Below are 20,809 nucleotides of genomic sequence, written 5' to 3' on the forward strand. Positions count from 1 at the left end.
ACACAACAATTTCAACAGCACATTTTAATAGACACTCTTAATAACTTTCGTACCAAGTAAATGCAATACTTGTAATATCACCTTATTTAAAACATCCATAATTTCTCTGTCATAGCTTTCCAGAAGAATCTCATATGATTCCAGGTGTCTTGAATGCATCATAGCTGGGACACAATCTCGTAAGGCACTAAACATGTACTGTAAAAAAAGTTCCAAATTAATTTTTAGAAAGACAACAATACAGGCCAAAAAGTATTTTAAAGAAACACAAGCACTGCAAACTCAGGATCCACAACAATGGCAGATCACTAAGGCTGATCTGAGATGCGCTTGTAGACCACAGTTTACAGCTAAGACAAAAACCCACTGCTTGCACACTCCATTCTTCCCCACTTCTCTTTCGGTGTAGCTACCAGGGGACGAGAAACTTCAATTTCCATTACCTGCTATCTAGTGTGCCATTCAATCTGTGAACTGTAGTAGCCCGTAACTATAGTTAACTGAGCAAGCTTCTTAAACAATGGTTTGAATTCAGGTAGTTTCAATCAAGTATAGTTATGATTAAGAATAGTTAATTCAGGTTTACAAGATTCATTTAAAATGGATGCTAAACATTTAGAATTTTTTCTTAGTTACAGGGGTGGGGACAAGAGAAGCAGAAAGAAGCCTACGAGGGGGTGTTGATAAGTATTGAGCCTTTCCCAGAAAATATTGAGCTAGGAAGCTGTAACTGCCACACTATTCTACATATTCCCCCAGGAAGTCAATGCAGTTGCGACACCTGTTCTGCAGCTTCTTAAGTCCCTGCAAATAAAATTCTTCCGAATGCTGGTGTAACCATTCGTTTGCAGCATTAGTTGCCCCCAGAACACTCCCAAATCGTTGTCCCTTTAGGTGTTTGAGTTTGGGGAACAGATAACAGTCAGAAGGAGCCAGGTCAGGAGAATAGGGTGGATGGGGTATCACTTGAAATCTTAAGGACGTCAGTTTTGCCATTGTTTCACCTGCAGTGTGTGACGAGGCATTGTCATGCAATAGGATGACACCTTTGGAGAGGTTTCTTCAACATTTTTCCTTGATGTTTTGCCTCATCTTCGGCAATAAAGCACAGTAATATTTTGCATTGATGGTTGAACCCTGTTGGAGGTAGTCCACCAGCAGAACTCCCTTCTTATCCCAAAAAACTGTTGCCATTTGCTTCTGCACCGACCTTTGCACTCGGAATTCCTTTGTCCTGGGGGAACCACTGTGCCTCCATTCCTTAGACTGTTCCTTTGTCTCAGGATCATAACAGTAGATCCATGTCTCATCACCAGTTACCAGTTTGCCCAGGAAATCTGACTCATTTCTTGCAAAATGTTCCAAAACAGCCACCGATGACTCCACATGTTTCCTCTTTTGTTTGGTTGTCAAAAGTTTGGGGGTCCACTTTGCTGCCAGCTTTCTCATTTCCAAGTCATTGTGGATAATGGCACCAACTCTCTCACATGATATTCTCAGGTATATAGCAATACTTTGGCTGATATTCAGCAGTCCTCCATGATCATGTCATGGATGGCTTTCACATTTACAGGCACAGAGACAGAAACAGGCCTTCCACTGGGTTTCTCACTTTCAACACCAAAATGGCCAGTTTTAAAATTGACAACCCAATGTTTGACTGTTGCATATGAAGGGCCACTGTCACCCATAGTTTGTGACATTTCATCATGGATCTGCTTTGCACCTTTCCCTTGGATAAACAGGAACTTGATTATGGTCCTATGCTCTTCCACACTGAACTTTTCTGGAGGTGCTGCCATGTTCACTTTGGACCTGAACATGAAAGATAAATTAAAATCATAGGTAGCTGATTTTTGCACCATTGAATACAGAGAAATTGGCCAACACACCCTGCAATTTATAGCTTCCTAGCTCATTTTTTTCTGGGAAAGCCTCAATTCTTATCAGCACCCCCTCGTATATGCCCAAGATCCATGACAGCTTGTTCTTGAACTAATAAACCATGTTTAGCATGAAATCAAAACCAGGTGTAAGTATTCATTTCAAGCCAGCCCTAAATCTCTACTTCGAAGAGTTTTAAAAACATATTTCTGAAATATATTGACCTAGTTTAAATAAACATATGAACCACTATAAACCACACTGTTGTTCCCTTTCCCTTCTCTCCTCTTTTCTTTAGCAGGTTTTAGTTCCACTATTCTGTTAAAAAAACCTTTGGGATGCACAGCCATTTTCCAAGCAAACTTCATTAACAGATTATTAAACCATGCCTTCGTATATTTGAAATAGATTTAATACGGTAATCTTGCCTACTTACATGTAGCCTAGCAGCATCAACTGCATTTTCATATACATCATCCAAATAAATTGGAAACACTGTTCTGTGCCAGTACAAGAAGGAACAGTCACACTGTGCTTGGACTCTGGAATGGGGAAGTCACAGAGTTACTGAGCAAGAAAGCAAACATTTATTGTTTCTACAGCATTGATTTTGATATGTATTTACTTAGGTGCACAGGAAGAGCCCTATTGGATCAGATCAAGACCTTCCTAGTCTAACACTCTGGTCTCCTAGTAGCCGAATATCAGATGTTTGTGGACATCAAGTCCACAAATAGGACATAAACACAAGAGCAACCCTCCTCCTGTTCAGGTTCCCCTAAAGCTGGAATGCTCCCTTTCATATTGCTAACCATCAAGATACAACATGGTGCTCTCCAGATGTTTTCAGAAAACTCCAATAAACCTCAGTTAAGATAGCCAATTATCAGGGACTGGCTATTATGTGCCATCAAGTCAGAACTGGTTTATAGCAATCCTAAGAGGGCTGGATAGCTCAATAGTTTAGGTAGCAGGCTGTGGAGCCAGAAGTTGGGAGTTTGATTCCTCACTGTGCTTTCTGTGAGTAGAGCCAGCCTGTGTGGCCCTGGGCAAGCTACAGAGTCCCAGGGTTCCTTCAGAAGAAGGGAGTGGTAAATCACTTCTGAGTATTCTCAACCTGGAAAAGTGTGAAAAGGGTCACCATGAAGCAGAAATGACTTGACAGTGTGTGTGTGTGTGTTCAGTCGTTTAGTCGTGTCCAACTCTTCGTGACCCCATGGACCAGAGCACGCCAGGCCATCCTATCTTCCACTGCCTCCCGGAGTTGTGTCAAATTCATGTTGACTTGACAGTACGTGATTATTATTTAATCTTATGCTGCAAGGCTAAATTTATTTTCCCCCTATCCTCTGTGTGGCATTACTTACCGCTCCCTAAGCTCACTGATTAAGGCCATCTTTTTCAGAACCACCTGAAGAGGAAGGAGTTCTTCATCTCTGAATGTTTTCTGAAGGAAAGAAAGGGGGGAAGGGAACAGCATGTGGAAATGTCAGACTAAGGGCTGGATCGCAACCACTTCTGTTGTCATTGCTGGTAAAACTGTGCAATATTCAGATATGGGAGGAAATGTTCCACTTACCATTTGTGTGCCCACACTGAGGGCAAGGGAAACAATGAGCCTCCTCTGTTTTGTGCTAGGACCAGTGAGGATGTTTTCAGCCAGCACAAGAGCAGAGAGTACATCAAGGCGCTGTTCACTGTACTTTTTGTCAGAAATGACTCTTTTCTTGATTTCAAAACACAGAGAAGAAATGGGAACAAATAAACCGTGCTTATTAATTTGCCACATTTATTTCCCTCTAGCCCCTTTCCCTTTTCCCAGCTTAAGTACTGTCAGCACATTTGTGAAGTCCTGACATTACTGAGGGCTTGTTCAAAGCCCAGAGAACACAACTGGAGCTTTGGAGATGCCAGCAAACACTCTCAGTTGGAGACTATTCTGCACAAGTACCTTTCAAGCAAAGGGGAGATGTCCAGGAATGCAGATTCTCTTTAGTTTCAATGGACAAGTCCTCAGTGAACTCAAGAAGGTAATTAGTATTGCTTATACGATCTTTCACTCTCTTCAAGCTCATTCATCCATGCTCTAACATTTCAGAACATCTCTCCCTCTTCTGTTGAAGTGATAGGTTTATTTTGCCTTCCTCTTTGCTTTTATGTCAGTTAACAGAAGATATTAAAATATCAATTTTAGTATAATTGGGGTATGTTTGGCAGGAGGAGAAACAGTCCACCTCTTGGGACATGAAGTCATTAATAAGTTGTCTTCTTCATGTAAATTTAACCAATATTAGTAAGAGACTGTTGCTGAGCTGGCGGTGAACGGCAATGTTACAATAAAACAGAATAGAGAATTATTTTCATCTCTTGATTTGTCTAAAAACCAGACCAGCGCCTTTACTATTTGATCTCTTTAGCAAGTTTCTATGAACAAAGGTAAAGATGAAGCTCTCGAGCTACTTTACAATTACTTAGTTTAATTGCATGGCACTTGGATATAAAATGCAAGTGCTTAATTGAAACTTTGATCACATACCTTGGCTACAGCAATAGCACTGAGAGCCTGATGCTGAAGATGCTGAATTATGTGCGTCACTGAGTCTGCAACAATCATACTTCGTCTGTAAAACGTATGTTCTATTGCCTGAAGTTGGTCACATGCCAGAACATAACAGTTAACACCAATGAAACAGTAATTCAAAGCCATTTATTCCGATACTTGTTATTTCCTCCATCTTGAAAACTAACCTGCCCCACAACCTTCAACAGTTCCAATCAATAAGAAAGCTGCTGTTTGGTGGGCTAGTAGGAACCTAATTCTACAGGGAAACAGAACACAGACAAAGCTATCTATCTTGATTCTTCCTCTCTGTGCTAGGATAACTATGAGGCTTGCTCTGATCCTGGAGATTTTACTTTTCAAAGTGAGAGCAAGGGAAAGTATCTAGCATTCTTCAGCATGAGTAATTGATTGTATGGCAAGGATGAGATGGCTTTAACCTGACTCCCATCCCAGAAATCCTAGTCAATATCATGGAGAGGGAGTGTAGCAACAGCACCCACCTCAGACCTCAAGGAAATACGCAAGCATTTGTGAGAGAACAACCCTAGCTGTCTGTATAAAAAGGGACACAGGAACATAATGATTATCCACTGCTACTCAAATAAATATGTTTAATTAAACAACTGTTTGTGTCTATTCTGTCCGTTCTATTCACAGATTAAACACACATCCCACAATTCACCTCCTAATGAGGTATGCTAATATAATGCATATTAGGTTTACCAACTAAGAAATATCTGAAAATTGCAACTTACTTTGAGTAGCTCCACAAGCCTGCATAATGCCTTAACTGAGGTTTTAGTCATTGGCTTTTGCATGGACATATGCAGATTCATTGTTGTTTTAATGATGTTGCTAAGACTATAAGCATACAGAAATCCCTGGAGATAAATTGGAAAGAGAAACTGTAATCCTAAATATCTATTAGAATATTATAAAAAAGTTTGCCTATTCCACATTAAATACAGCTGTCCCAGATGCAAGGATGCTCTCAGGAAAACAGAAGGAACAAAACAAACACATTGACGATTGGTATCTTACTACATCCAAATAAGGTTCGATCTAAACTAAGTCATACTTATAATAGCCACACTGAAATCAGTAAGATTTAGGTTACTCACATGTAAAGTACATCCCACATATTTCAGTGTGTTTGCTCCCATGTTTCATTGAGTCTAGATTCAGCTATATTTACATTACAATCTGGAACTGCACACTGCTGTTTACCAGTTCAGGTGGAAACAGTAGCAGAGGAAGAAATCTGCACTGTATGAAATGGGAAGCAGGAGTGCCCCATTCACATACTATGAAAATAGATAAGACATTGTATCTGAACTATTTCTACGGGTTTTCAGAAAGTAAATTATCAAGCCCTGCAAGCAAACATAATGCTCAAAGTATAATTTGATTGGCCGGCTGCATGCATAACTTCACAAAATATATATATACAAGGCAATGGTACTATGTATAAAGTTTATATTTCATATTTATACACAGTAGGACCCCCATATCCACTGGGGATTGGTTCCATGGCTCCTGCGGATACTGAAAACCACAGATAATAACAAGCAGTATATATACGGTACATAGCATGATAAAAGGAAAAAAACCAAGGTTTGTTTTTACATGCATTACTAGAACTGACCACGAGAGTGCACCAGGGGCCATGCTATGTATTCTTCACTAACAAGTATTCATAACATGGTCTCTGGCTCCACTTGGTGGCCTGTTATGGTAATACATGTGAAAATATTTTTTTTCTAGATCTTTTACTTTTAATATTTTTAATATTTTCAGATCAGGATAAGTGAAACCATGGATACTGATCCCACAGATATGAAAGTCCTACTGTAATTTAAAAATTAAACCTGCTTTCCCCATTTCCCTCTTAAATACAGATGATCAAGAAAATTGCATCTGTCAATTAAGCAGCATTTTCTAAACATGTCATTTTAGAGCCTGTAACACACCTGTATAAAAACATTGCACCTATTGGTTGGATCTTCTGCAAACCTATCTGTGTGTTGATCTTTTGACAATATAGATTCCATTTTCATCATCCATGAACTAACAAACACATAATATGACTGCATCTCCCTGAGAAGAAAACAAATAGCATAATTTAAATGTTCAAAGGAATACACCAAATCAAGATTAGGTAAACTGTGTTTTGAAATGATGTCTGAATTTATGATCAGCTGGCAAACAAATAATCATTTGTGATCAGCTGTCAAACCAGGAAGCACAGTTTAAAAAAGATTTGCACACCAGGAACTCCTTCAACTGTTGTATGGAAAACCGTTTTAATTGGCAAACGGTTACAACCACTGCTCCAATTCCAGGTGGTGTTGCACTACATCACATGATGATGGGAATGAATTTATGAAACGAAGTACAGTGGTGCCTCGCACAGCGAGGTTAATCCGTTCTGGATTAACCCTCACTGTGTGAAAACATCGCTGAGCGGGGCAGAAAAGCCCATTGGAACGCATTAAACAGTGTTTAATGCGTTCCAATCGGCTGCTGTACTCATCGTTCAGCGATGTTTCTCCGATGGCCGGCAGCCATTTTCGCGCCCTCCCCTCGCTTAACGAGGGTGCGAAAACACTGCGCACAGCCATTTTGCGGCTTCCGGTGGCCATTTTGTAGCCGCCAAACAGCTGATCGGCGGGTCGCAAAGCGAAGGTCGGTAAGCAAACCGCTTACCGACCTTCACTCTGCGATTTTTTCCCTATTGAGGCATCGGTATGCGATCGCAAAACCGGCCTCGTAGAGCGAATTCATCGCTCTACGGTGCACTTGTTGTGCGAGCCACCACTGTACTTAGGGGACAGAAAAGAAGAACAAATGAGCAACAGGCATGAGATTTCCAGGATCCCCCCCCCCCAACTACAAGTACTGTACCAGAATTCACCAGACATGGGATTTTTCACTACAACCAGCAGAATTCAGCAGGAATTCCCTCAGCTAGAATTCTGGTAGTTTTAGCCAAATAATTCAAATTTTCAGGAGACCTTCAGAATTCGTCCCATGTTCCTAGGCTAGGCTTACCCTGCAGATGGCTATTAAAGTACATTTATATATTAGGGAGCAGTAGACTCTCTGTTCATTAGGTCCTGTAGTGTAAACGGTGCCTCGAAAAAAATTACCACTCCCCAAATGCTTTGCTGCTCCCATGGAGCTTAGAAAAGATCCACCCATCCCCATGATTTAATGGCTATCTGTGGATAGGGCACTGGTGAGGAACACATGAGGTTCCTGAAATTCCCCACAGAATTTTAATGCCTTGGCTAAAACTGCCAGTATTCTAGCTGATGAATTTCTTCCTGAATTCTGCTAGTTGTAGTGGAAAAATCCCATGCCTGACAAGCAACTCTAAACCACGGTTTGAGTTCTGAACTATGACTAGTGCAAATCACACTTTGCCATGTGTAATGTAAACCAATGTAAATATCTAAAATAATATAATAATAATGGACATAACTTGATTCATTTCACAGGTCTAATAATATATTAGTCTTCAAATAAAACATCAGACTGAAGACACATGCAACTCCTCTACCTGAGCACATTAATATTAGGGCTCTCTTAATATCGATGGCTCTCTCTGTCTTCTCCCCAACCACACTGCTTGCACAGTGATTCCATCATGTAAATTGGGCAACTCCAAAGTCTCCTTACATAAAGCATGTGTAATGGATTTTCAGCTAGTGCTTCCAGTGTTTCAGTTTATCAACGTTTGTATGTGTGTGCAAAAAAATATTTGTGCAAACAGAAATCTTATGTTCTGAACTTACTTGGTAAGTGATTGAGCCTTCTGCTGTAAGAAACTTTCTCTTTGTAACTTAATGGACTGAAAACTTTTCTTATCCAAAAGCTTGGCAACAGCTGGCATCTTTTGGTTCAGAAAATTGTCAGGAAACCAAATAATATTAGCAGTAAGTGTGATGGCTGGCACCTGAAGAAAAACAGTAAAAATCATAACAAAGGAATAGGAAGTCCTTATTGGTGCCAATACTGAATCTCCTGTCGGACAATCTCCTTCCTGAAAGTATCACATTCAAAATGAAATCCAGGTATTCACTACATTGCTTACACAGATATCCTTATACACACATGCACTGCTGAAGTTCTATCAACTATTCCGGGAATACACATATAACAAAGGTATTTAAACAAAGATTGCACGGCCTTTGCTCATAAATGCTTCAGGTGTGAACTGCATGCTTTGGCAGAGGACCAGATTCAATTATGCTTGAGGTTCCTTCCAAATCTATTTTTCCAGTTCTATTTTTTCTAACAGGCTTTCCTTTAAATGACTGGTTGACAAAGGGAAGTTTTTAAGAGGGATTACTGCACGCTGTTATTTTACTTGTGCTTTTAATATTGGTGTAATTTATAATGTTTTAATATTTGTTTAATTCTTTTTTAACATAGTAATAACTTATTTTAGCTTTTAACTTTGTTTCTTTTAAAACTGTAAGCTACTTTGGATCTTTCAAATGTTGTAAATAAAATGAAATAAAAAACAGTCAAGGTTTGAGACCCATTTCAAGTCAAAGTATTGCATTTCCTCCACTGTTTCTTCAGGATTTTGGGCTCTACTCAGCTGCCTTATTCTGCAGTATCAGCATGGCACAGAATCATAGGACAAGGCTGTGAAAAAGAAGGTGGTGAAGCAGGGGAGCAAGATAAGATACCTAGAGTTCCTAGCAGCTCAAGAAATAATGGGGAAAAATTACTGCACCTAATGCTTCAGCAAAAAGTTTTTATAGTTTGACTGAAAATGGCATCACACAACAAACAGAAATGAAAAAATTGTGCCACTTCTTCACAGGATGCCATTCAAGCATTGACAGACATGATAAGAGACCAATGGAATTAGCATTAAATCCCTAGACAGAACAGCTTAATCTGATTGCTTCTGTAAATTGTATTACTCTACCACTGTGGCACATCTCATCAAACACAAGCCATATTCAGTAAAAATGTAATTATGTGTAATCTTTACATGACAAGGTGAACATGCCAGCTGGATTTCCAGCTTTCATCTTTTTCATTGCATGAAAGGAACAGTCTGAAAAGGGGGAGCCTCCTCTATCTAAGTAACCTCACACAGACCCAAACTTTTGGGGGGTTCTTGTTCATTTGCAGAGGCTACCGAAATACAACAGTCTTTCCCTTTTCTCATGTTCAAAGTAATGATGAAAAGGGCAGGGCTAATGCACTCCCCTCATCATATGTGGATTACATGCTCACTGCAAAACTAAGCAGAACCTTAGATAAGAAGATACATGCTTTAAACTTAAAGTCTTTCATTAGGGTACAATCCTAAACACATTAGTCTGAAGGAATCCCACTGACTAAGTAAATATGGTTATAAATTACTACATTTATAGCCATTACTGTCAATGAGAGCACTTTTGCAATTTACTTCAAAAAATAAGACATGTTTTGTTTCATCCCTTGCATCTCGAATGCTACAACTGTAAAGGCAACATTCTGCAATTCCTTTAGCCTACAGACAACATATGAACATCTCTTATTCAGTGAAGACAACACAATCAAAGCATGAAAACATTTAAAAATAATATAAATATTTAAAACCCAAAATTATGATTATGAACGAGAGCTAGTAACAATACTGATGAAAAATATGATTCCTTGCAATCCCATCCTCAAGGATCTAATCTAAACTGTTTCTATAAAAGCTTTTTCACATTCTGTGTGAAATGTAAACTATTAAAGAAAAGTTACAAACAGCAAAACCTTCACCTTTTTGCAAATGTCCAGTAACGATTTGTAAAATTTCTTGTCTACAGTCCGAAAAATCTGAAAATGCAGTACAAACAGCCCACAAATTCCTACGTATTTATCTCTCTGGTCAATTTCTGAAGGTTCACCTTGTACAAATACACACAGAAAAGAATATTTTTGAAGTCTGTCAATGTAAAAACTTTTACAAACAATAATGTCAATGCAAAAAATGGCTGTCTTGTGTTACCAAGTTTAGCTTCAATGTTTGCAAAAATTGTGCGAATACTATATGCAAACTCTTCAGCAAAAGTGTTATTCTTCGACACTGTCAGTCCACCATTGAAGCAATCAAACTGCTGTTCTATACAAGCCTGAATGAGGACAAGAGAAATAAGAACAATTTACAATACTAGCACCATAGAAAACATCAGTGCAATGTATAATACAGGAGAGAAATTTTAATTCATTACATACATAATTTAAATAACAAGCTGACCTTATTTGGGGAATTTCTATTTCAGTAAGGTCCTATTAAAAATCTGATTAAAACTGGTCAGTGGCTATGAACGATTAGTAGATTAGCTTGATCTATTTCAATATGAGATTCAACTAGTTTCATAAGGGATTTTTTTTAAAAAAACTGAACACATTTCTGGACTAATTAGTTTCTATAAATATGTGCTAGTAAGGAGTACCACTCAAACATTAGTGTTGAAAAGAAAGCCTTTGGAGTTTTTAAAAATTCAGCATGACTGATCCCAGAATGCCATGCTGGATCCACCACTCAAAAAGTAGGTTGTATCTGCCTGTAATAAGCCATGACTCTTGGCTAGTTCTAGTTTACTGAATGCTGGCATGTGCAGCACATTCATTTCTTCTTTGCTCACAGGAGGGAGGGGAAAGCATACTAATTAGAAGTAAGATAGCCAATTTAATTATGACAATTTCTAGAAGGTAAGCATTTGACTCTATAGGATTTTACATGATACATTTACAATTTCTTACAAGGGTCTGAAATGTGTGGTGCTCCAGATACCATTGGACTGCAACTCCCAAGAGCACTGTCTAGCACAGCGCATGGTGAAAGATGCATAAGGTTAGGCTACACATTCCCTAACCCTGTGCTGTCAGGAACATAAATTCATTCATACTTAATATGTTACCTGGAATATCATTCCATCCAATAGTTGACTTTCAAGTTTTAATAGCAGCTTTTCAAACGGTTTCAATTTGTCTTCCTGTATTCCAAATTTAGAAGGATTGTGATGGACAGATTTTAGTAACCTTACGGAGCAAAACAAAAGAAAAGCAGTAAAAATAAATGCAACAAAACTCCACATTATCAATACATGGTGGGGTATATCCAGAAACTTTCAAAAGGGAAGACAAATTTAAAGAAAGAGACGATGCTTAAACGTTTTCATTAAGAAATAACTAAATTCTTTATTCTTGCATGCATGTGCACACACAGACAATGAAGAAACTTGTAACCACTTCACTGCACAACTGTACTCCTGGGACAGAAAAATACTAGGAATTATGCTAAAATCATGTAATTTTCAGAAACAGTGTTCACTGATAAAGATGGAGGCCAAAGGTGTTAACCAGCATAACAGAAAACTTAAAAATAGTTGACCTCAAATGGATCACTTACACTAGACCAATAAAAGCAATAATATGTCAGAACAATATTTAAGCTTTTATTGTAAGTCAGTGGTAAAAAATGGAGAAAGAGAAAATAAATAAGCACAAGAGTAGCAAGGCATAGGAATACCAAATTTATGAAGTTTACTGGGTGAAATGCACTAAAATCCCTATTCAAGTCTTAATGGAATGAATAGGTACAGTATGGTCCCTTGCTGGGAGAAATGCGGCATATACTGTATTTTTCCGTGTATACGACTATACTTTTGTCTAAAATCTTTAGAATAAAAATTGAGGGTCGCGTTATACACGGAAGTAAGCTTAGGAAAGAACAAAAACAAGTGGAAGGGAAAGCAATCCTGCAGGGCTTTGATCCCCTTTTCCCTACACTTGCTAAGTCCCATTTAAGATTTCTTACTTTTGCGCAGAAAAGGGGGGCATCTTATACATGAGGCGTCTTACACATGGAAAAATACGGTAAATAAAACTAATAAATACCCCTTCAAGCGGTCACACTATTGATACTTCTTTCTTCTACTGCGGACATAAATGTTAAAATGTACCTTTTGTACATAGTCCAGTGATCTTTCAGGGTGGCATGGTTATTCACTATCTCATCCAGAGTAAGCAAAACTGTCAGCAGTTCCCCCAGATGCTCATACACAGCCTGTTTGAAAAGTTGCATAGGGTTTAGACTACAAACATTGACCCACTTTACCTGGGGGTAAGCTGTAATGAATTCAGTGGCACTTTGCATTCACAGTATTCCCAAGAAAACTTGACATATTCATTGAATGTAAAAGACCATAAAAGTACATGAGTGCACTGCTGTCATCATTATACTCTGGGCAGTGAAAAGGGGTTTTATTGTGAGCCAATTATAGAACCAGGATCAATTCAACTGTTAAATATAAAAGAATATTCACAAGGAAGGCAACCTCCAAGCTATTAATGTGCAAGATGTTATGGTGCACCATTTCAAAACTCCAGATTAATCCTCACCTGAAAATGAACTCCTGATGTTTCTATAACTTTGGGTGCATTTCTGAAAGACAGAAAATATTCAATTTTACATCATTTAATTAAGTTACTTTAGGCACAAGCTTTTAGCAGTCTTAAATAAATTCACTATAGTAATGTATTGTTAAGTCACATTTGACTTGTGTGACGCTGTGAATTAAGGACTTGTAAAAGGCCTGCTCAGATCTTGCAAACTCAAGGCTATTGGCTTTCTTTATTGAGTAGATCTGTATCATATGCACCTAATGTCTCAGAACAAATGCCTACACATACATCTTAAATTGTTGCAATTCACAGCAAGATTTATGCTGATGGGCTTACGATGAGTGAAAGCAATAGAATTCTGGCCAATATAACTGCAGTTTCCAAAATGCAAGAGATATACACCCCAACCCAGCATGTACCCAGTGTGGCAAAGAGTCAGAGTGAGGGACTGGGACAAGGAGACCTGGATTCAAATCTTCTACAGTGGTGCCCTGCATAACGACGACCCCGCACGACGATGAAACCGCTTGACAACGATGGTTCCTATGGATTTCTTTCGCTTTACGTCGATTAGGTCCCTGCTTCGCGAACCATTTGTTCACAAAACAATTATTTTTCCGGCTCCACAAAATGGCTTCCCTTCACAAAATGGCATCCCTCCTTCGCAAATTGACTGTTTTCCGGACAGAAGCTTCGCAAAACAGCAATTTTAAACAGCTGATCGGCCATTCTCTATGGGCAATCTTCGCTGGACGATGAGGTATTTCCCCATTGGAACGCTTAACTGGTTTTCAATGCATTCCAATGGGTATTTTTTCGCATGACGATGATTTTGCTGTACAGCGATTTTGACAGAATGGATTATCGTCGTCATGTGGGGCACCACTGTACTCTCTTAGCTTGTGACCCTTATTAGAGTCACTACAAGTTGGTCCCAACCTGATAGCATATACAATAGTACCTTGATTTATGAAATTAATCTGTCATCCGGGATGTTATGTAATTGGGAAATTATGTAAACCGGAACACAGATTGCCGCAGCAATCAGAGCGGCACTAGAAACCTCCAGGTGCAATGCGTCCTTTTCGTACAGCGAAAAAACCCCGTAAAAACGTGAACCAAGGCATTATTTCTTACGGATTTCGGCTCATAAACCAAAAATTATGTAAACCAAGGCATATGTAAACCGAGGTACGCCTGTAATATTACATAAAGCCACCAAATAACATACAATCATTTGAGAGCTATTAAGTAATGAAACTAAACTGAAAAAGCACATTAAATCAAAGGCCTGCGCAAGTTTTGATTCAGAAAATTAATCACACACCAGAAGCAATAAAACATCTGTAACTACTCACCCACCCACCCAGTTCTTGCAATCGCAGATAGTTAGTGAAAGCAGTAATTTATTCAGCTTCCGGCAGGTCATAATGACCAGCAAAAAGCACTGGAGCTGGAATATAACAAGCTGTAGAGAACTGTAATAGTCCCTCCACTTATTAACAGCAGTTTGTGTTGGTATCTAGCCTTTATTTAGCTTTTTACTTTCAAAGTTTTTCACTCTGTATAACAAACAAAACCAATTAATATGATATGGTTCTAAGCTGCTATATGAACTACAGCAGCCAGAATACATGCTAAATTATCATCCGTGAATAAAATAAGTTATGTTTGCAGGACTGAATACTGTTAAAAACAAAACTAGGAGAGAATTACTCTGGGCTATAATAGCACATAGTATACAAAGTATACAATGACCACACAAAAAGCAAACTACTTGAAAGATGAACATGTTAACGACATTAATATTTGTAACATTTTGTGGAATTTTTCAGCAATGCCAAGCACCTTAACTCGTGTGCTGAATATTTTCATGTGATGTTTACTCTTCTGAATTCATTTTTCAAAAGTGGACACCCGCAACAGCTAGTCATTTCACAGATAAATTCTTACCGAGCAGAATCCCCTAATCACTATGAATATGGTCCACTTGCCACACTGCAATTCTACATTCAAGAGCCAGTGAGTAACCCTGGTTTCTCATGTTGTCTAAATCTAGACAAACTAGTGTTTATCTTAACCATGTTAAAGGGAAGAAGCTAACATTAAAATGTATTTGTTTCTACCAACTCCAGTAAAGATTCACATGCCACATGAGTTCCAAAGTATGCTTTGCTAAAACTGAAGTAGAAACTTTTGTTCTCCTCGTGGTAAGAGTAGAAACCAGTGAAGCTAGATTCATTATTGTAATGCTGAACTGTGATTTAGTATTACATCCCCATATAGCCAGATATTATTTTACGAATGCAATGGATACTTCAGACACATACCACACATTCCCTCCCAAAATACACAAGATATAGGAAGCATTTCAGCATGATACTGTATGTGTGCGCGTATTCAACAAGTAAGTTTGAAGAACATTACTGCCAGTTAATTACTTGTTACTGGTATAAAGGACAGCCAGCTGGTGAACTACATTCATCACTACTTCATAGCACCGGGTCACAAAACAAGAGAGCTCCTGAAATGATATAAATCATACAGATGTGCATTAGAAACTGCTCCTCACAAAATGAATGTCCACTGGCTGAAGGGTAATGAACCAAATCAACTTTCCAATTATGTCCTTAACAACTGGATAGAACAACCAAAACTGCAGCCATGTGAAAAAAGCTCTAATTACTTAATGGCCAATATCCTGTTGCCCTGCCCAAGAAGAGTGGTGTCACTGGCAGTGACAGACTCCCACTAATAAAAAGTATTTTTTTTTCAATTATAGAGAGCATGACTTCATTTCACTGATTGTGAATTGTGCGTAACCCCAATATTTAAAAGGGGGGATTACTTCATTAGGAACAGTCTGCTGGTGGTCACATTCCTCCTATAACTCTGTGATTTACTTTGACACAGTAATCAACAGTTAGAGTAGGCCATTTGAATGAATGGAACTCACTGGCTCATTAAATCCCCATCAGTTCCATGGCCCACTCTACTGCAATTAATGATGCTAAACAACAGAATTTCAACCTGTATCTTTTTTTACTTACTTATATTTTTCTTTGTTTTTTACATAAGATTTTAAACCATCTAACTTTATCTATTTATTATTCATTTGTTCCCAAGTCTAGAACTCAAAGTGTACTGCCAATATCCTTGATGTAAAACCTGTGATGTTTTTCATGCTGACTTTCACACTCTGTAGTTTTCTTTTAATACGAGCAACAATGAAGGCCCAGCAACAGATCTGTACAGTTTTGCAACGACCGCATTAAAATTACTGTTACTGGCTCTGCAAGCAGGAAACTGACTAACCAAAGATTAGGACTCTGCCTACAGAGTGAGGAACAACTAGTCAGCATTTTCTGTTCTCTGGAAATTTTAATGGCCTCGTGCCCTGGAAAGCTACAAAAGAAAAACAATTTTGAAAAATGAAAAGTGTAAACTGCCTGAAAATTTTCCTAGTAACAGAACATGAAATAGTAGGCAGTTATCTGACTCGGGTTATGTCTCAGTGGTTCTGAAGGGAAGGCAGAAACAGATAAAACTGAGCAAATTTCTCCCATCCCACTCCCATTAAAGACCAATATGCAAAAGATTTCAGGAGTATTGGCCACCAACTTATTTTAATTCTGAACAAAACATCCCAGAACCTGTATTTTGCAAGGAAAAATGACCTCGACATGCAGCAATCACATGGCACTAAATAATACAAGTCACAGAAACAAGAATTCAAACAAAATACAGGAAATTAAGCAGTTCATGCCCTTCTGTCTTATTTTCTTTTAATATAATCTTAATATAATTTAAGTGTTCTCTGAACAGCTGTTTTCAAACAAACATTATTTAAATAAAAAAACTCAACATTTCAATTATATACATTTAAGCAAGAAACAAATACAGCTCTATTCTGTATCTTATGCTTCACTGTTTTATCTTGTATCTGAAGGCCAGACACCACAAATCACGCAGTTCTGTGGTCTTTTTTCACAACTCAGCAGCAAGAACAAACAGACTAAAGGCCACACTCCTCAACCACTGACTAACAGGGAGGGCAAGGAAGAAATGGCATTGCTTTTCTAACTATCTACATGGGTCTACAGCGGTGCCCCGCATAGCGAGGTTAATCCGTTCCAGATTAACCTTCACTATGGGGAAACATCGCTAAACGGAACGGAAAAGCCCGTTCCAAATGGGCCCAAAACTCACCGTTCTGCGATGTTTCCCCATCCTGCACGTGGCCATTTTGGGTGTTCCGGCAGCCATTCTGGGTGTTCCGGCGGCCATTTTGGAACTGCCGAACAGCTGTTCCCCCATCGCAATGCGAAGATCGGTAAGCGGAAAGCTTACCGATCGTCGCAAAGCGATTTTCGCCCTATTACAACATCGGTATGCGATCGCATTACTGATCGCAAAATCCGCATCGCTATGCGGATTCATCGTTAAATGGTGTGCTCGTTATGTTAGGCACCACTGTACTTAACACCAGTTGCTTTTCTCCTCACAAGGAGGAGTGAACTTTTGACTTGCCCTTTTTAACCTGGATAACCTTGTTAATATATGGAACTGTGTGGATAAGCAAGTATTTCAAACATATTTTTAAAGCCATTTAGGAACTTGAACTGGGATGCATTTTAGCATATATGCACAAAAGACAACAGATCAAGGAAATGTACATACTTCTACTGAACATGTGAATGTGCTGTTGGGATATTTCTTTGGTGTTTCCCAAGAATGGCATGAAGTGCTAAAGAAACCACAAAACCAGTTAATGGACAATCACAGAGCGGAAGGCTCACAATGAGTCTGACACAAATTAATGACAATTATGTAGCAGCCTCTCCATTTCATCGAAATTCAATTACCTATGCACTTGTAAATCACTTTGGGGAAACATTTCACACAAAGACAAATATCCCTGTCACAAGTAATCATTATGAAATCTATTGCTCAGCAGAAAAAAAGTTGTAGGACTGGGTCACAGACTTTACCTGTAAAAATGAAATATATCTTCCCATCTGTATTTGGCTATCTCCCTCCACCTTACTGGAATCCATACCTTGAAGGATAAAAATGAAAGGTAAACTGCTATGAGAAATTACATTTACCTCATAAATTACACTTCGAGCTTCTTAAAATCATAAGTCAAATTCCTCTTGTGCAGCTAGCTACAAAGGTGGAATGCAAACAGTGTTAACTTTGGAAGGCGAAGTGTCTCAAGTGAAGGAATCACTAGATATTATCTGTTGCATACTGAGTCATGCAAGTCAGCGTGCAACAGACAATATCTACAGGGATTGCCTAACTTGAGGCACTTTAACTATGCAAGAGCATTTTTGCCTGCACAACTTTGCAAAAGGATTTGGGTCATAATATTAAAAATACTACCACTAAATTGTGCATTAAAGCTTAATAAAATATTGGCACCACTATTTTAAATATAATTTATTTAAAATATTTTTATTTCACTTTTCTCCTTAAAAATGACCAAAGATGGTTTACATCATTAAATTAGAGTACTGTATTTGAAACTAAAACAGTAGGTATATAAATATTACAAAGCACCAAACACAGACTGCTCTAAGATACAGAAAATATATGCAATACCACAAACATATTCAAAGCAGTATGACACACAATCCATTTGAAAACCCAATCAGGCAGCCAGTCACTAAGGAAAAGCTTGCCTAAAGAGACAGGTCTCCATCTGCTTGCAGAATGACAGCAAAGACACGGCCAGCCTAGCCTCCTGTATCCCCACCAAATGTGAAGGTAGCGGGACTGAGAGGAGGGCCTTTACTGTTCATCTTAACACCCAAGCAGGCTCATAATGGGAAACATGATCCTTGAGACAACCTGGAACCAAGTCTTTTAGGGCTTCATAGGTTAAACTCTGAATTGTGCCAGGAAACAGATAGACAATCAGTGCAGTTGCTGTAACAGAGGGTTATATGATTCCTGCAACCAGCCCTACTTAGCAACATGGCTGCTGCATTTTCGGACACTATTAAGGGGCGGACCCACGTAGAGTGCATTGCAGTAATAATCCAACCTGGATGTAACTAAAGCATGTGTCACTGTAACCAGATCAGACATCTCCAGGAATGGACATAGCTAATGTGCCAATTTTAATTGTGCAAATGTACTCCTGGCCACCGCCGAAATCTGGGCATGCAGGCTCAGAGACAAATCCAGGAGTACCACCATGCTGACCAATGTCAAGACAGATTTATCCACAAGGCAAAAACTAGTAAGGCAAGACTGGCTCTGTTCCTGACTATACAACACAGTTTTATGTGAACACTGATGAGAACATTTTGCTTGGACATTGGTCAATGACAATTTATTTTAAACAGTGCAAATTCCAAAAGGTGAGTAAGGATGACTTTTAAAATGACAAGGTTCTTAGTGGCTATTATACCTGAATATAAAATGCCAAGAATTTTATGTGCACAAGAGGTATAGTGTGTATATGAACTGGTCAGGATATGTTTCATGCCAAAACTGCCACATACGATAGCATTTGAGTATACTTTATTAAGTTGCAGCCAATCAGGATTTGCTGCCATATGGTCAAATGTAAAATACTTGGCATTTTTCCCCCATGCTGTATACACGTGTATACACACAAAGTATACATAACTTCGCTATATGTAAGTGGTATCTATGTAGCTTTTCAAGACTCAGGAAAATGCTACTGCTAAAAATGTGATTTTTGCAGCTGTTACAATTCTCTCTGCTTCCTGCCAGTGAGGCAGAAAATCAGAGGCGCCTTGTTTCCAATTTGGCAGCATATCACTGTATCTTTGAAACCAAACTGGAATAGAATTATAGCATGATCAGAGGAGCAGCATTTTAAAGTCACTCACTGCTGTAAGGTCTTTGTGTCAGAGGAGAACTTTACAATTAATAAATTTATTAGACAATTCTTGCCCAGTAGCAGGCAAAATCAAGAGCATTTGCAACAGCTAACACCAGATCTTCCGGGGTACATGGCTTCAGGATAACACTGCATTACCTGAAACACCATAAACCCCTTCTTTCTCTAAGAATACAGAAGCATATACAGTGGTGCCTCGCTTAGCGACGTTAATCCGTTCCAGGAAAAACGCTGCTAAGCAATTTCATCGCTAAACGGAATTAAAAAGCCCATAGAAAAGCATTAAAACGTGTTTAATGCATTCCTATGGGCTTAAAAACTGACCTTATGCGAAGATCCTCCATAGGGGCGGCCATTTCCGGTGCCTCTAAAGCGAGGCAAAACAGCAGGCGGCCATTTTGTTTTTCCAGTGGCCATTTTGGAACCACCAATCAGCTATGCAAAAAGGGTCGCTTTGCCATGATCACTTCCCCGCGATCATCGCAAAGCGATTTTTCCCCATAGGGGCCATCGCTAAGCGATTGCTCTGGTGATGGCCAAAACCCCATCGCTAAGCGATTTCATAGCTCAATGGAGCGATCGCTAAGCGAAGCACCACTGTACAGTGGTGCCCCGCATTACAACCCCGCTTGATGATGAAATCACTTGATGACTTTTTTTGCGATCGCTATAGCGATCGCAAAATGATGGTTCCAATGGGGCTTTTTCGCTGTACGACCAACCGCACCCGCTTTAGAGCACTTTGGAGGCTTTTCCTGCACTGTCAGGAAAAGCTTCCGAAGTGCTCTAAAGCAGGCATGGGTGGTTTCGGGGTACTCCCGCCATGGCTCTTCTCCTGTATCATCAGAGCCCTGGCGGGGGTGCCCCGAAACCACCCGCACCCGCTTTAGAGGACTTCCGAGGCTTTTCCTGCACCATCAGAGGACTGACGGGGGACCTCCAAAGCCGACGATCACGGCAAGGGGACCCCCCGCCAGTACTCCCATGATGCTTCCCCAGCTCCCTACCCTTTAAGTGCCTTTCAAAAAAATTCCCCCTAGGAACAAATTAATTAATTTTCAATGCATTCCTATGGG

At 39.2% G+C, this 20,809-nt stretch overlaps 1 protein-coding gene across 4 annotated transcripts in view; it reads right to left on the reverse strand.

The window, feature by feature from the left end:
• Nucleotides 1-20,809, reverse strand: part of WASHC4 (WASH complex subunit 4) — a 48,979-nt gene that overhangs the window by 18,092 nt on the left and 10,078 nt on the right. For 2 of the 4 annotated variants that reach the window (XM_073000030.2, XM_073000029.2), the window contains exons 6-20: nucleotides 17,845-17,912; nucleotides 15,295-15,377; nucleotides 12,851-12,893; nucleotides 12,412-12,515; nucleotides 11,368-11,488; nucleotides 10,452-10,575; nucleotides 10,223-10,350; nucleotides 8,245-8,405; nucleotides 6,418-6,544; nucleotides 5,203-5,328; nucleotides 4,421-4,528; nucleotides 3,464-3,610; nucleotides 3,252-3,331; nucleotides 2,321-2,426; nucleotides 82-198 (exon numbers count right to left, since the gene is read on the reverse strand). In XM_073000030.2, the coding sequence (XP_072856131.2) occupies nucleotides 82-198; nucleotides 2,321-2,426; nucleotides 3,252-3,331; nucleotides 3,464-3,610; nucleotides 4,421-4,528; nucleotides 5,203-5,328; nucleotides 6,418-6,544; nucleotides 8,245-8,405; nucleotides 10,223-10,350; nucleotides 10,452-10,575; nucleotides 11,368-11,488; nucleotides 12,412-12,515; nucleotides 12,851-12,893; nucleotides 15,295-15,377; nucleotides 17,845-17,912 (1,643 nt within the window). Of the gene's footprint in view, nucleotides 1-81; nucleotides 199-2,320; nucleotides 2,427-3,251; nucleotides 3,332-3,463; nucleotides 3,611-4,420; nucleotides 4,529-5,202; nucleotides 5,329-6,417; nucleotides 6,545-8,244; nucleotides 8,406-10,222; nucleotides 10,351-10,451; nucleotides 10,576-11,367; nucleotides 11,489-12,411; nucleotides 12,516-12,850; nucleotides 12,894-14,211; nucleotides 15,378-17,533; nucleotides 17,601-17,844; nucleotides 17,913-20,809 lie in introns of those variants that run through there. The other 2 variants (XM_078376209.1, XM_078376210.1) reach the window with 2 other exon arrangements.

This window comes from Pogona vitticeps, chromosome 5 (genome assembly GCF_051106095.1).
Source record: "Pogona vitticeps strain Pit_001003342236 chromosome 5, PviZW2.1, whole genome shotgun sequence".
NCBI lineage: Eukaryota > Metazoa > Chordata > Lepidosauria > Squamata > Agamidae > Pogona > Pogona vitticeps.